Source organism: Canis lupus, chromosome 1 (genome assembly GCF_048164855.1).
Source record: "Canis lupus baileyi chromosome 1, mCanLup2.hap1, whole genome shotgun sequence".
In the NCBI taxonomy this organism is placed as follows: domain Eukaryota; kingdom Metazoa; phylum Chordata; class Mammalia; order Carnivora; family Canidae; genus Canis; species Canis lupus.
The window spans coordinates 74419114-74436198 of record NC_132838.1 but is presented as its reverse complement, the minus strand read 5'-3'; the positions used below and the strand labels follow the sequence as shown (position 1 = coordinate 74436198).

At 44.6% G+C, this 17085-nt stretch overlaps 1 protein-coding gene across 12 annotated transcripts in view; it reads right to left on the bottom strand.

Moving 5' to 3' along the window:
- Nucleotides 1-17085, bottom strand: part of ISCA1 (iron-sulfur cluster assembly 1) — a 90144-nt gene that overhangs the window by 60495 nt on the left and 12564 nt on the right. For 3 of the 12 annotated variants that reach the window (XR_012035474.1, XR_012035475.1, XM_072835723.1), the window contains exons 1-3: nucleotides 10878-12649; nucleotides 9991-10194; nucleotides 9777-9844 (exon numbers count right to left, since the gene is read on the bottom strand). The exons of 1 other annotated variant lie outside the window; for it this stretch is intronic. Coding sequence is in view for 3 of the 11 variants with exons in the window: in XM_072835723.1 (XP_072691824.1) it covers nucleotides 9777-9844; nucleotides 9991-10047 (125 nt within the window). In the remaining 8 variants the exon portion in view is untranslated. Of the gene's footprint in view, nucleotides 1-9406; nucleotides 9534-9776; nucleotides 9845-9990; nucleotides 10195-10877; nucleotides 12650-16234; nucleotides 17003-17085 lie in introns of those variants that run through there. 8 more of the 12 variants (XM_072835792.1, XM_072835733.1, XM_072835751.1 and 5 more) reach the window with 7 other exon arrangements.

Sequence of the window (17085 nt, the reverse complement as noted above, 5' to 3'; positions counted from 1 at the left end):
ACTGAGGACTTGGATTTCCTTGAAAAACAGCGGATTTTTTGTTGTTCTTATTGTTTTTTGTCTAAAGAAGCATTTACATACTTGTCACTAACAAACACTTGGAGCAAATCTCCAGGGATGTACTTTCCATCCCTGTCCTCAAGTACGTACTACCCAGAAATAATTCATATGCAACCCCTTTATAAGGGCTGTGCAAAGGTGTGCCTTTAATGATATTTACTTAAGGGGCGCCTGCTGGGCTCAGTTGGTGGAGCATGCCACTCTTGATTGCAGGGTTGTAAGTTCGAGCCCTGTGTAGAGATTATTTAAAAATAAAATCTGGGGCAGCCCCCATGGCCCAGCGGTTTAATGCCATCTTCAGCCCAGGATGTGATCCTGGATACCCGGGATCGAGTCTCATGGCGGGCTCCCTGCATGGAGCCTGCTTCTCCCTCTGCCTGTGTCTCTGCTTCTCTCTCTCTCTCTCTGTATCACTCATGAATAAATAAATAAAATCTTAAAAAAAAATAAAATCTGGGGTTCCTGAGTGGCTCAGTTGGTTAGATGAGGGACTCTTGATCTCAGCCCAGGTCATGATCTCTCAGGGTTGTGAGATGGAGCCCTGTGACCAGCTCTGTGCTGGGCATGGAGTCGGTTTAAGATTCTCCCTCTCCCTCTGCCCCTCTTCCCCCACCACTCACATACACACATTGTCCCTAATTAAAAAATAAATAAAATCTTAAAAAAAATTAAAGGCATTAGTTTATCTTTTTCACACAATGAAATGTTCTTTTTTGCCCGGGGAGCCTGATTGTGCTGTTGTGCCACCAGGCGGCGCTCACTGGAAGCTTGCGTCCACTATTTCCTATTTCCTACTTTTTCTTTCTCAACCTTTCTTCATCCTTCCTTCCTTCTGGACTGAATTTTTGGCTGTAAGACAGCATTGATCCAACAACACATAGCATTCATAACCTGTTGGGTACTGGACTTGGTCTTAGGGATGCAAAGGCAAATGAAGTGCAAACAATAAGGAAAGATTTCTAAAACATTTACAAAGAATTCATTGAACACCTGTTCTTACCCAGGCCCAGCTTAGACCCTGGGGTACACCAACATGCAGAACAAACATTTCTGCTCTTGTGACATCTACATGCCAGCAGAGGAGGCCCACAGAAAATCATATATCTAGTAAATGGATGTTTGAAAGCCAGAGTGCTCTAAAGGAAGTAAGCTATAGCAGGGTCGAGGGAGATTGGGAGTGCTGGGGGCCATATGTACCTTTAAATGGGGTAGCTAGGGTAGACTTCATGGGAAGGTGATATCTGAGCAAAGATTCGTAGGAGGTATGAGCCCTGAGAATAATGGGGGTGGGGTGGGGTGGTACCTTCCAGGCAGAGACCAGCCAGGGCCATGTGCTTGGGTGACTGGAGAGAGAGCAGGTTTCAAGGGGAATGGAACACGGGATGTGAGGGGAAGAGGGCAGAGGGGAAGAGGGTTCTGACACTCTGGGGTCTTGCAGGCAGATATGGACTTTGGCACTCCTCCTAGGGACCTGGGAAGCCACTGCAGGCTCTGTGACAGGCGCTGGGATATATGTACATATTTATTTATTTAAAGACTTTATTTATTTATTCATGACATAGAGAGAGGCAGAGACACAGGCAGAGGGAGAAGCAGGCTCCGTGTGGGGAGCTCGATGAGGGACTTGATCCCAGAACCTGGGATCATGCCCTGAGCCGAAAGCAGACGCTCAACCACTGAGCCACCCAGCTGTCCCCTGGCTTATATTTTATTTATTATTTTATTTTATTTTATTTTATTTTATTTTATTTTATTTTATTTTATTATTTATTTTTTTCCCTGGCATATATTTTAATGGAGTGCCCTGGCTGCTGGGTCCAGAAACATATTGTTAAATATGTTCTGTAAATGTTAATGGTAATTGTAAAACAATTCCACATATATAAAAATAAAGCCATATATGTATTTCTCTTTTTTGCCATATATGTATTTCATGTAGCAGACAAATCTTTTTGTATATAAAGTGAATATATGAACACAGTTTTCAATTCATAGCAAATCATCTGGAAGGACTTACACCAGTTTCAAAAGAAGAGAGGTAATAGGAAGGGGATGGAAAGGGAGATTTGCTCTCTTCATTAATAATGTGCATTTTGCTTGAAGTTTTTATACGATAAAAACTTCCTTTTGTAATGTCAAAACAGCTCCGTTAGGACATGGCTGACTTCCTGTTTTGAGGAGAAAGCAGCACATATGGGAAAGAAAGATAACCCCCACTTGTCTTGTGTCTACGGAGGTACTTATGCACTTAGTCACACGATAGGTCCTTTTAAGGATACTGGAAACAATATTTGAAATGGTTCTTACTCTCAAGAATACTTTTTTTTTTTTTTTAAGGAGAGGGAATGAGAGAGAGAGAGTGAGTGTGTGTGTGTGTGTGTGTGTGTGTGCAGGAGCAAGGAGTGGGCAGAGGGAGAGGGAGAATCTTAGGCAGGTTCCACCCCCAGCACAGAGCCTGTTGCATGACCCTGAGATCATGACCTGAGCGGAAACCAACAGTCGGACACCCAACCGACTGAGCCACCCAGGTGTCCCAAAAATATTTTTGATATAAAAAAACTAGGCATAGTTTTCTCTCTCCCTCTTAAATCATATATAATGACAATAAAGGAATTAGTTGTTAGAGTATAAATTTAGTACTAGAACAAAACAGCAAAGAAAATACTTATGAGGGGAGCCACGAAGTGGTCTTGCAGAAGGAGGATCTGGATTTGCAAACACCAGCTCTCCATCACACATACCTCACAGGGTGAAATGTGTACAGGTTAAATGAGGGTGACAGGAGCAGTTAGGTGTTCTGAGTTTCCTGAGAGTGCCCGCTCAGGCTTCCTCATGGGGACATGCTTTCTCTTTGACCCTGAACTTTACTCCAACAGCCTGGCAAAGTCACAAACCACCTCCAGGAAGGTTCTTCCCCTGAATCTAACATTCAAGTTCTGGAATCAGTTTCTTCCACACACCCAGCCCCAACTTCCCACATCATCCTAATAACCAGTCCTTACACCACACACCTTGCATTATAACTACTGCACCGTATCCCCCTCACACTTTAACATCTCTGAAAAGCAGGACATACGGTACAGTTAGTGGGGGCTTCACAGTTGGTGTTGGCCAAGTGACTCTAAAGACTTTTCTCATGGCCCGTGCTTGTGAAAAATTGGATGGGGCTGTTGATGTTGTTTAGCTTGATGATGCTGTTGAACAGCTGTTGTTCATTCCCCTAAATAATATGCATTATGGTAGCACAGGTTGTGTTCAGTTACTGTTTGAGAGCACCTGGGACCTGGGTGGCTCAGTGGTTAATCGTCTGCCTTCAGCTCAGGTCATGATCTTGGGGTCGTGGAATCAGGCCCCACATCGGGCTCTCTGCTCAGCAGGGGCCTGTTTCTCCCTCTGCCCCTCTCCTCACTCACGCACATGCTCTCTCTCAAATAAATAAATTTTTAAAGTTACTGTTTGTAGTGTTTTTCTCAGTCTGCTCTGTCCGGTATGGTAGCCACTAGCTACATGTGGCCATTGAGCACTTGATATGTAACTAGTCAATTGAGATGTGCTGTGGTATGAAAAAAATCAAAATACCTCAATAAGGATTTGTATATTGGTTATATGCAAAAGTATGCTATTTCAGATACACTGGGTTAAGTGAAATATGTTAAAATTATTCTTGCCTACTTCTTTTATTTGAATGTGGCTACTAGAAAATTTAAAATCATGTAACCGACTTGCATCCTCCTCTTTTTGACAGCGCTGGTTTATAAAATAACACTGATTCAGCGGTGATCACAGGCAGGCACTGCATGGAGCAGAGTATATAGAATAAAAGCCAGTGCCTAAATAGTCTAAGGAGCTCTTTTTCTTTAATAGAGAGTACATACACAATAAAAAATATAATGGCAAAGCCAATTAGTATTTATTTATTTATTTATTTATTTATTTATTTATTTATTTATTTATTTATTTATTCATTTTAGAGAGAGGGCAAGGGGCAGAGGGAGAAAGAGAATCTCAAGCTGACTCCCCACTTGGGGCTCTATCCCAGGATGCTGAGCTCATGACCTGAGCCGACATCAAGAACTGGAAGCTTAGCTGACTGAACCACCCAGGGGTCTTGAAAGCATGTTCGTATTTTAAATGGAAAGGAGTGATCATGGAATTTCATGTGCCCAAAACCCAGTCTAGGAGATTGAATGCCAGGTACAGCCTGAAGCCGTCTGTACCATCCAGTGCCACCTCCTTCCCTTCCCACACCCAGAGATAACCACCCTCCTGAATTTTGTGTTTAGCATTCTCTTCCTTTTGTTCTTCTCCCTGCTGGTTTTCTTATGTATGTATGTCTCCCTACAGATTTCTCCTGCAGCTTGCTTCCCTCTTAAAAAAAAATAAAATTTTTACAGCAAAATACAAATAAAATTTACCATCACAACCATTTCTAAGCATAGAGTTCAATCATGTAAGAATATTTCCACTATTGTCCAGAACTTCATCTTGTGTGGTGGAAAATGATTTCCTTTTTAAAAAGAATGGCAACTATGAGTGAGAAAATGCTGTTGCCCAGTCCCATGCAGGCGCAAGTGGAAAACAACCTGCAAGGACACCCAGGCCCTTGTCTGACCTCTGTGTCCCTGCGAGTTTCACAGGTCTCTTTGGGGGAGTCAGAGGTGGCACTGTGACTGTATCTTGGCTAATGTGGAGTTCACCCCTGTTGGGGCATCAGGTAGGACTACAGAGTGGGCTGGAGCGGGAAGCCAGCAAGGGTCGGGCATCACTTCAATTTTTGTGTTTTCTGCAGTTTGTTTACAATGGCCAACCTCCAAATTCCAGGAGTGGGTCAACACAGAAGTTCCATTTGGGGTACAATAAATACCCGTTGTTCATCTTTTCTCTCTGGCTTTTTATCTGGTTGTCTTTTCCTTCTGCTTTTTGAGCCTCTCTCTCTACTTTATCTTCCAACCCTTCTGTTTTGTGACTATGCAAGCACTTGGGTTTGTAAGAGCTGCTTGTGTTCGGAGTGTTCTTTCCATGTCCTTCTTTCTTGCTACATGATGCAACATTTCATGCCTCTGAAGACACCATAGTTGGTCTTTTTTTTTTTTTTTTTTTTAAAGATTTATTTATTTGAGGGCAGCCCCTGTGGCTCAGCGGTTGAGCGCCACATTCAGCCCAGGGCGTGATCCTGGAGTCCTGGGATTGAGTCCCATGTCAGGCTCCCTGCATGGGGCCTGCTTCTTCCTCTGCCTCTGCCTCTGCCTCTCTCTCTTTCTCATGAATGAGTAAATAAAATCTTTAAAAAAAATTTTGTTTGAGAGAGAGAAAGTATGAGCAGGGGGAGGGGCAGAGGGAGAAGCAGACTCTGCACTAAGCATGGAGCCTGATGAAGGACCGATCCCAGGACCCTGAGATCTTGACCTGAGCCAAAATCAAGAATCAGACTCCCAACTGACTGAGCCATGCAGGCGCCCCCTATAGTTGGTCTTTTGAAGCTGTCTTCTCTCAAGATAGTCTGTCTCTCCTGTTTTGGCCCCTAACTTCCATGATAGGGGTAGTCTTCAGATGTCTGGTGAGCTGTGGTTGTCTGCTCATGAATACAAATGGGGTGCAAAAAAGCTGGCAGGAAACTCTATGCACACTAATGGGGCTTGTAGGTTTTGGGTGGACCAGTTAGGGGAGATCTTGTGATGTGAGCTTTTTTTTTTTTATTTTTTTTAACATTTTATTTATTCATGAGAGACAGAGAGAGAGAGAGAGAGGGAGAGAGAGAGAGGCAGAGACACAGGCAGAGGGAGAAGCAGGCTCCATGCAGGGAGCCCGATGTGGGGCTTGATCCTGGAACTCCAGGATCACACCCTGGGCCAAAGGCAGATGCTAAACCGCTGAGCCACCCAGGGATCCCCCTGATGTGAGCATCTTTAGGCCTTTCCTGGGCTGGTAAGATTCCCCATGCCCTGGTCTGGAGGGTGTTAAGTATCTCCCGGTGACAGGATAAATGCAGAGCAGGAGTGGGGCTGGGAATCCTTGTGTCCGGCGATTACCATACGTTTGCAAAATCCCATGTTGGTTGTTTTCCAGTACAATACTAGCACTCTACTGGGCCTGGCTCTCCCAGTCTGCAGGCCCTGTGTTAGCCTTTCCTTGGAGAAATTCTTTAGGCTATAGGCAGAGGCAATGAAGAGGGGGAGGGCATTCGGGGGTCCACCTTCTCATACAGTGCTCAGTAACCATCTTTTTTTAAAAAATATTTTATTTATTCATGAGAGACACACACAGAGAGGCAGAGAGACAGGCAGAGGGAGAAGCAGGCCCCATGCAGGGAGCCCAATGTGGGATTCGATCCTGGAACTCCAGGATCACGCCCTGGGCCAAAGGCAGGCGCTAAACTGTTGAGCCACCCAGAGATCCCCATCAGTAACCATCTTCTTGGTCCACCTTTCCCATGGCTCTTAGCTCCAGGAAGAGCCAATGTCGCTTGCAGAGGAGGCTTTTGAGAATTCGGGGGCATAATAGGGCCATCTAGTTTTCCATTTCCTCCAGTTTCCTGAACCATTAGTAACCCCTCCTCCATCTGCCTTCCTAAATGTTACTGATGTTAGCATCTCTCCAGATTTCATCTGTGTGATGTCTTTTTAACACCCTTGTGTTATAGTTTTGCTCCAAAGTCGAGGCATGAAATTACTCGGAGGTTTCAATCCAACATCTTAACGTACATCAGTGGTCTCCCTCTGACCTCAGTTCTTTATAGGGCAGGGTAGACATGCAGTGACCACAACTTGACTGTGTGCCATGTTCATGGTATCTGTCAAATGGCATCATACTCAAAATGTAGCTCCCTGGGAGTGAGATGGTGTATGAGTGGGCAGAGAGGTCCTTCTTCCTGGAGCAATAGCCCTCCTCCACTGCTCTCACTGCTCTTGCGGTAGAACACCTGGACATCTTTTTCCATCTACAACTCACCCCTCCGTGAACTGCATGTTCGGTGACACAGAACAAAGCATCACTGTGGTTTTCTGCCTCATGTTTACACACAGCACATACATCAATAGCTGATGACCAGCTCATGTCTGCAACTGGAAATGCTTTTGTCATATTGTATGTAATTAATAGTTGTACAGTAAGATCTTTGATACGGTGCCTGGTGGGCTCAGGTGGAAGAGCATGAGACTCTTCATCTCAGGGTTGTGAGTTTCAGCCCCACATAAGGTGTGGAGATTACTTCTGTAAATAAACTAAAAAAAATGAAATTAAAAAAACCTCTAAAGGGGCGGTTAAGTGTCCGACTTTTGGTTGTGGCCCAGGTCACAATCTCGAGTTCTGTTGGGCTCCATGCTCAGAGTCCGCTTGAGATTCTCTCCCCCTCTACTTCTGCCCTCTGCCCCCGGTTCATATACACACTGTAAAATAAATTTTTAAAATCTCTAAAAAATAAGATCTTTGATGACACTATTTGACCACTAGCTCATTTTATTTCTCACAAAACAGAACATATGTAACTCTGTAGATAGGATTATAACGGTAATGTAACATGTGGCTACTATCTTTGCTTCAATAAGTTAAGGTTTTTTTTAAAAATTTTTTTTTATGATAGTCACAGAGAGAGAGAGAGGCAGAGACACAGGCAGAGGGAGAAGCGGGCTCCATGCACCGGGAGCCCGATGTGGGACTCGATCCCAGGTCTCCAGGATCGCGCCCTGGGCCAAAGGCAGGCGCCAAACCGCTGCGCCACCCAGGGATCCCTAAGTTAAGGTTTTGAATAATAGGTTGGCCATTTTTGTCTTTACTCTGTGTTCAAGCCATGAATCATCTTGTCCCGGAAAGCAATTTTTTGTACTTCTTCCGGAAAAGTACCGTACCATCACCACCTTTTATTATTGAAGAACTCAAAAGCTTTGGTTGTACCACCTGACCGGGTTTTCTTCTGGCAAAGACCTGAGCAAGTGGAAGGCCCAATCTAGTTAAATTCAGTTTTCAGATATTCATTGTGGCACCCCCTTTTAAGTTCCCAGGTAAGCTCTAGACCCACTGTGGGGCTTGAACTCACGATGCTGAGACCCAGAAGTATCTCCTATGAAGCTGTAATTTTCAGCTGCTTTGTGTAATCACACCGCAGATTTGTTTAATAAATCCTGACATTCTACATCATTCTGGACTCATAGTTACCTTGGGTATTCAAAAGGTTTTTCTGACTTGTAGGAGATATATATATATATACACACACTGTTTCCATCACTATTTTATGCTTCAGTGAATACTTTGGGGCCAGTAATCCCTTTTTTAAAAAATGAAATGGAGTAAAATATAACCCAATTGCAATAATAAAGATTGCAAATTTGATACCCATAAGCCAGCCTATTGTGTGAAAAATTCATTAACCAGGATGTACCTTGTCAACTGAATGTTACTTAAGACAATCTGATTGGTGCTGTCCTTATGGAAAATGCTCAACATTTAAATATGGAATGGTAAAAAATATATATATATGGAATGGTTGTGGAGAACAAAATAGGGTTTTGCTGAAGTCACTATAATCTTACATTTCCAATTGAAGATGTGGGACTACCACAGTGTCATTGCTTTTTCCTCTGACACCCAGATGCCTGTGGCCCCCTGGAGAGGTTATGGGATTCCACGCTTTGGGAATGCTAGTCTAAGTGAAAAGAGGGCTCCTTGGGAAGTAGGTGAGAGCCCACAAGGACCTGAGGATTCATCCGGACTTTGTTAGCTCCTGCATGATTGCTCACTAAAATGCCTACTGGGCTTTCCTGGTTCCTTTCCCTGGATTCCTCAGCCTTGGACTCCATCTGCCCATGCGATCTACTTGCACAGCATAGTGGCTGGCACAGCGTAGGTGCTCAATTATTAGATCTTCTGCTAGGGTTGTTGGATAAATTGCATATAATACAATTGATTAAAGAACACAATGTGCTATTATTGATTGTAACACAATCAGAATTAGAACTGTGGATCCATCAGATTGAGCACCTCAGAGAGAGAAAAGGTCTGTAGCCAAGAGCACACATCTCTTCAATGGCATTGTTTTCCACCTTGTTGAGTTGTACTGGTCTTACCTCCCCTGGCTGAACAGTGGCTAAGAGAATCAAGGCCTTTCTTGCTAGCCATGACCTCAGTATTCAGTATACACGTATGTAAAATAGGCCTGATAAATATGATGTCAACTACCTAGAACTGCGTGAGGATTCAGCACGCTAACTCCTGCAGTGTTTGCAAGGCGGCCTGGTCCTGGCCGTGATGTATGTGTTCTCACAAGTGCTACGGGCTTAATCCTGCTACCACCACTAGCTGCTACTACTATGCTGATCCTCCTCCTCCCTGCTCCCCTCCTCCTGCAGGTCACCTCTGGGGGGGTGGGGGGAGACATCTTTGTGTTCTCCACAGCACAAGGCATCATGACAGCAAGGAAGGGCTCCATAAACACTTGCTAACGAAGCAGCTGGAGCCCTGTGGTCCCATAAAAAGCCAGCCTGAAACAAACCAGCAAGACAGATCTGAGTAGAAAGAGGCGCTTTCCTTGGAGGCCTCTCCAAACGCACCAGCCCCCATCCTCCCTGAGCCCAGTAGAAAGTGTTAACGAACATCTTGTGGTGATGTCAGCAGTTCGGTTTGCCATGTCACAGGCTCTCAGGGTGGGGGACGTGGGGTCAGCTCAGGGGCCTCAGGAGAGGACAGTGGAAGATGCCAGTATTTTTAGAAATGGGAATAAGTACCTGGTGTAGACTCCAGGGAAGATCTCTGCTTGATTCTGGTTTGCTTGGTGGCGGCAGCAGCACTTGACCTATAGGATGGAATCCCAAGAGGAAGGAGCCAGACTCCCAGAGATAGAAACCAAAGAGGGGTACTGTTCTGCTTAGCAACCTAAAAGAACAGATGTCCTTGGGGTTTCCCATGGCCAATTCCAACTGTGCCCACCCATCTCTGTACCTTAAACCTTTTCTGCCCCACTTCCTTTGATACGAAAGTCAAGCTGTGTGGCTGCATACAGTGGGCTTACTTCCCCACCTCTTCTCCAGGAACTGGCTAATATACTGAACAGGATCCTAGGCCAGTCCAGAAGCACCAGCTGAGTCACCAGGCTTTGCTCTGCCTGCTGTCCACACCATGGTGTGCTTGTGGGTGCCCCATCACCTGAAATGTAAGGTAGCATGTATGGAAGGGAAGGAGGAGGAAGAGACCCGAGGTGGGGAGCAGCTGCAATAGGACTTGAGATGGACTGAACAGTGTGATTCCATCCAAAGGAACAGCCGTGCACCGACACTGTTCTCTGTAGATGGTCCCAGGGAAGGACACCTGCTCAGGGCATTGGTTGGATGGACAGTGGCCTTGAGGACCGACAGGACTGCTTGGGTAAGGGGGACGAAGTAACACTTGGCAGCTTTGGATGGAAGCCGGTTTGAAGAGTTCATTTATTCCCACCCTTCAGTTTGGGCCCGAGACAGCTTGTCTACACAGGCTGGGTCTGGAAACCGGGAGAGGAAGCTCTCCACTACTTTTTGGTCTCCTGCTTTCAGACTGTCCCCTCTACCGAGGCTGTACACTCTCTGGGCTGAGGGCAGGTGGGAACGGTGGGGAAGGCAGGCCGCTGATGAGAGACCCTGAGGGAAGATGAGGTGGTTTCCTGTGACCTTCTTGGTCCGTTTCCCAACCCTGATTTGTAGACACGAACCCAGGCACCACTTCAACTCTCCAGCCCCTCCTCTCTCTCCACAGCCCACCTCACCCTTCCTCTCCTGGCGGCACCCAGGCTGGCTTCATTTCCCCTCTTCTCTTCTCTCATTATGCCCTAGCAGTGGGTCAGTGGCAGCACCTACCACTTGCTTTATGCTTATGGAGCCATCTCGTTCATGAACCTGTGGGTCTGGGGGCACAGCTGGGTCTCCTTAATCTGGCAACCCCTGGGCCAGCCTGGCATCTGACAATGCTAATGCTTAATAACTATGCATTGTGACATATGGACCTCCCCAAGGTCACATACACAGCTGTGTGACACAAAGGGTCAGGGGATTATCTTCCTACATGAGGGTAATGGGTGGAAGGTGGATGGACAGACATTTTAAAAGGTAAACATTAAATAGCTGAATTGTCAAGTTTTTCCTTTTATAGATATGGACAGGATGCAGAAGAGAAATTGAGGCAGTAACTAGGAGCCAGACTGCATCCTACACCTGCCCACATGGGCTGGCCCGCAGTGGCATGGGGCTAATGGGAAAGAAAATGAGGAGGAAGAGATCTGCTGTAGCACCAAGTGATGTCATTAGACTTTGTTAACTGACAAGAGTGAGGGTCATGCTATATCTTTAACTTCATTTTACCTGATGTTTCTCCCCAGGGTCCTCATGAAGAATTTCATCTGGGTCAGTCGAGTACAATCTTTTGATGCCTTTTTCCCCTTTTGATTCTTAAAACTACCCTCCATTGTTCATAAATAACCATCAGCAGTCACATCATCAAAGGACAATTTCATAGCTGAAAAACTGAGGACTCCATCATTGTGGGTTAAAGAGCAACAGTAGTCACTGTTTAGGCCTCGTCTCCTGCTGATGAAGATTAAAAATGTGTCCCCTAATGAGACACAGCAGGACAAATGCTATATGGACTGCAGGGCTATGAGGTGCCTGGAATGACAAGTCCAGAGACAGAGTAGGACAGTGGTTACCAGGGCCTGGCAGTGGGGAGGAAGGAATTTAGTGGTACAGAGTTTTGTCTTGGGAAGCTGAAAAAGCTTTAGAGATGGATGGTGACAGTTGTGCAGCAACGTGAAGAGACTTTAGGCCACTGAACTACACCCTTAGAAGTGGTTTAAATGGTAAATTCGGTTATGTGCGATTTACAGGACATATTTCCTGAGAAAGGCAAGACCCTGCGCCACCTTATGTGGCTGCTCAGAGAAAAGAAGGGCCATGTAAGACTTCTCCTCCTTGAGATGTCAAACTTGGTCTCTTCAAGAAGACTCTGGGCTCAGCGTGCAGAACCCCAGGCCTCCCAGACCTTTGGCATCAGGTCTGCATTATTAATAAGATACCCAGATTTATTTAAGATTTGAAGTGTGAGGACTGCTTCAAGACCTGGACTCCATGGAGAACAAAACATACCAAGTTTATTTTTTAAGTAATTTCTACACCCAATGTGGGGCTTGAACTCACGACCCTCTGATCAAGAGTTGCATGGTCTTCTGAGCCAGCCATGTGCCCCTAAACATGTACTTTATAGTGAACAGTAGGTATTACTCATTCACAGAAGTAAATCCATGATGCAATCCATGGCCTATCAAAGATATAGGGGAGTTTTACGTTGGGGGCTACCGCTGGTACAGAGCCCCTGCCTTGGGGAAGGTTCTGTTCTATGCCATTAATGAGCACTAGTCTTTATTAAATGTTTTGGTGGGCAGCGAGGGAGGCACTTGACATCACCCATCTTACTGTGACTTAGCCTTTGACTTGGGCTCTGCATCACAGAAGGAGATGGGAGGTCGGCCCTCAGCCTGGCTCTCTGCCGGAGGCCTGGTGTGGCTCCTCCCCCCAGCCCAAGGTGGGGGTTCAGCTACTTCTCCTCTAAGACACATCTGTCTACGTGGGATTTTTTTTTTGGGAGGGGGAATTTTTTTTTTTAAAGGGTGGGAAGAGCACACCCAGGCAGGGGGAGCAGCAGGCTCCCCACTGAGCAGGGAGCCAGATGCAGGTTTTGATTCTAGGACCCTGAGATCATGACCTGAGTTGAAGGCAGACCCTTAACTGAGCAAGCCACTCAGGCACCCTGACATGGGTATTCTCTTAACAGCCAATCAGCTACAAAGAGAATACAATTTCTCTGTATGATTATATATGTAGTTCTTTTCGAATAAGTTGTTGTGGTCACATAAGAATAAGTAAATCTAAAAAGAAAAAAAAAAAAAGAAGAATAAGTAAATCTTACCCAGATTTTAATTCCCTAATTGTATGGAAACGCTCCTTTCCCTAAACTTTTGCTTTGACTGATAATCACGGGTGAAAGAGACTAATACTACAACATACTGAGAGTCACCTCCAAGGTGGATGCTAATTTATATGCAGTAAGCTCATCAAATTTCCCCAAATTCTGAGACTGTTCTACAGAAGGGGTAACAGGCTCAGAGAAAGACCCTAACTGATGCCAGGTCAAGGCTTCAAAACAAAAGAGCCCATGACTCACATCCAGGTCCATCTGCCTCCAGACCTTATAGCTTTGCACACTAGCATCTCACCAACTGCTGAACTGAACCCCCGCATCAGGCCAGTTACGTTTGTATTCACCCTCGAGTTGATGCGGTCTCAGGGCCCCATATCACATTTGCACCAAGGCACAAACTGGACACCTATAAAGAGCTCTGCAGGCTACAAGGGTCTCACAGCTGTTCAATGACATGGGAATGACCATACAGCCTAACATCACAGACTCGCATTTCCTGGTCTCTCAGGCATCAAAACGAGACAAGAAAGGCTGTCTCTTAAAGGTATTTCCTGATGAATGAAACCTAGGAAGGACTGGAAATCTTAGGGACGTCTGATCTTGCAGAGATTTTTCCAACCCCCTCCCTACTTTCCTCTTTCCCAAAGAGAAAATCATTCTTGTGGGGCAGAGGCAGAGGAGCAGGGAGACACTAGAACAGCACTGCAGCCTCTGTCTCTTGAAATCCTTCCTGGTATATGTTAGCTTCTAAGCACACTCTTCTAACTAAAATACCATCACCTCTGTCTCTGTGTGAAGCTCCCACCACAGCAGCTGATGTGGGGCACTTATCAAGTGACCTCTCATAGGACACCTGGGGTTTGAAGTGGAGCTTGGCTGAAATGAGAGAGAATAGGACATGGCTGGTGGAGAGTCCTTTTGTCAAAAATAATTACAACATGCCTGGTGTTGAATGAATACCAATAAAATGATAAAACTCCTGTCTTCAAAAATCATTCAATATTGTGCAAGAGACAAAAAACAAAACAAAACAAAACAAAACAAAACAAAATTCGGTCAAATGTTGTTAGTTAGCCAGGGGCCACAATACCATGGCCCCGCTGAGGTTGGTCTGTTCAATGGAGTGTTGCCAACGGCACCTCCAAAGCCTCACATGTTCCCCCTCAGGCCCAACTTGGGGTTCTGCAGTTCTTCCTCCTGCCCCCCACTCCCACCAGCTTTCCCACAGGCAGCCAGCCTGATACGTCTGAATGTAGTCTACGGCCATACCACCCTGAACGTGCCCGATCTCGTCTGAATGTAGATATTTTGCTGGTACCCTGGTAAAGACTGAGGGGCTCCCTGCACCTGCAGCAGCCAGTGAAAGCCTCAAGTTCTGTCCTTTGCCCCTTCTATCCTTCACATTCTTCCTGCTTAACTTGAGTGCTTAGCTTCCTGCAGGTTCTCAATCCTCTTTAGTTTTATCCATTCTCTTCCCTCTTCCCTAAGTCTCTTATGGCTTTTAAAACTTGGTCTAGGTGCCATAACCTGAAAGTAACTTCTTAGAAAGTGCCTCCATCTTGGTTCTTATAACATGTGGCAAGGCCCAACTGCCAGGAGCACAGGCTGGTGCCAGATGGTGTGAGCTGTCACTCTGACCTGGCCACTTTCTGTGTTACTTAGGTCAACTATTTTATTCATGTTGTCCTTTAACTTCTCATCTATGAAATGAAAGCAGTCAGACATACTTCACCGGATTATTGTGAAGACTGTATTAGAACAGTTCCTGGCATATAGCAAGTATGCAATAAAGTTTACCTATTACAACACTTACAGTGTTCTCTTCATTGGCATCTCATTTGTCAATTCTAAGATCTCTCAGGTTGGGTAGTGTCTCCGGTCACCTGTGAAACCTCAGGGCTAGTGGATAGCAGGTACTTGCAAATATGACTGAGGTGAACTGTTAAGAACCTTTTTGAAGATGAACATAAAGGTTGGAGGACAGATTTGGAAACAGCATTTCAGGTAGGAAGAGTGCCACGAGAATGTAAAGAAGGGATCTGGGTGAAACATGGAAGAAGCAAAGCTGAAGACTGAAGAAGGAAGGGAATGCTGAGGTTTCTGGGGCCAAGAGTGATCCAAAATGGTTCTGTCAAAGAGCTGCATGGTGAACGAAGCAGCAAAAAGACTAGACTCAGCAGAATCTGGCAGAGAAAATTCTGTTAGTGACAAGACTGGTTAGAGAAAGATAGCCACCATTCATTAGTAACTTGAATAGCTACTATTCCCAAACCGTTCTTCCTTATAAAGAAAAGGCAATTTTATGATCACAAAGAGGCCACATTATTTTTTATTCACAACTCAATCTCTACATACATACAGTATTGCACAATTTAGAAGTGTACTGACAATTATATTAACAATACGAACTTAGGAGCATTTACATACAGCAACTGCTCTAGGTTTTGGTGCATTTTGTGCTAGGTACTTCAGTAAATATGATGAACATAAATATGACAGCTACTTCACTTCAGGAGAATCAGTTAGCTTTCAAAAAAGCTTATGTGTCACTTCATAGAATGCTTATTATGTCAAACCCAGGAAAAATCAATAACTAAATGACAGAAAAAAATGCTGTCAAAGAGAGGTTGTTGATAAAAATGTTAAGAATTTCAGTCATTGAACTTGAAATCCAGAAGGTATACATGTATTGGGAATTTTAAGAAAAGATCCTCACGTTCTGCTTCAAAATTACTATATTCAAAATGAGTATTTCTGGGCTGCTACAAATGTCTTCTCTGTTAGTATAAACCACTGTTTTAAAGTTGTAAAGAAACAAGATGGTAATTCACATAATAAGTGAGTTTTAAAAGAAGATTCTTCTCACTCAAAATAAACTAAATATGATCTTCATCAAATTACAAAGAAATCTTATCAAAATGCCAACCAGATAAAGAAGCCAGACCATACACTAACCTCCACCGACCACCTCTGACTGCAGAGCTAATGTCCCCTAATGGAAGGGGAGATGAGAGTAGTCCCAACTTTGCTGTTACACCTAGACCACAATATGAAGGTGGACAAAAGTCCTTCAGCTTCCTTGGGTGTTGCTTCCCCAGGTATAGAATTGAGGGGGTGGGCTGGATGGCTTTTAAAGACACCTTTCAACCAAAAGGATCTAAGCCAGCTTGAGATTCCACCTTTGAGGGGACATTTTGGGCGGCAAAAGAAATGGATTAAAAACAGCGGGTGAAGTCTTTCTTACCTTTTGATGCCATCGCTCAGAACTGTTCTGCACTGCAGTTCAAGGAAATCTTTGTTCGATACTTTCATCTACAGGCTGGTGCTGCTAAAGGGTAAAGCAAATGAGGCATCTGACAATGAAATTTTGAACAAAGATGTAGAAATGCCATGCCAAGGCTGGGTAGAAAACCCGTGCACTTCCATGTCACGCCAGCAGCCAGGATCCTCTGCCTCTGAATTTTACAGGAAAACACATTCACGCCATTCAACAGCAAGCTATGGAGTGCACATGTATTAAAAATATGTTTCCTGAAATCCTTCCAGGAAGGCAGCTTTCATGAAACTGGTTCTAATAGAAAGGATGCAAGACAATTAAGTGCAGGGTAGGATTTTTTTTTTCTTTACAGATCAGGAAAAAGACCCAAAGAGAGCAATGGATTCTCATTTTCTGCCCACTAAAATGAATACAAATACCGCTTCTTCTGGAATCTAACACACTGGCTTCACTTTCAAAATGCATCATTTTATTTTCCTCATAAGGCAGTCATACATTATAAACTTTAAGCACGTGACAGTCACATGATTTCTTCAGTAAGCCCAAGGACTTCCATGAGTTTTCCTGGAGCTTACAGCCAGAGTAGTCAAATATTAAAGCTTTCTCCACAGCCACACGTTCCTTTGATGTTTGGGTTATTGAAAACAAACTCACTGGATAATTTATCTTCAACATAGTCCATTTCTGTTCCTAAAAGTGTTAGCTGTGCTTTCTTTTCGATGAACACTCTGACTCCTTGGGGAGAAGAAAACATGTGTCACATAAAGCCTGCAGGTCTATGGAACCTGCTGATTCAAAGTACAAGTGAACTTTTTAAA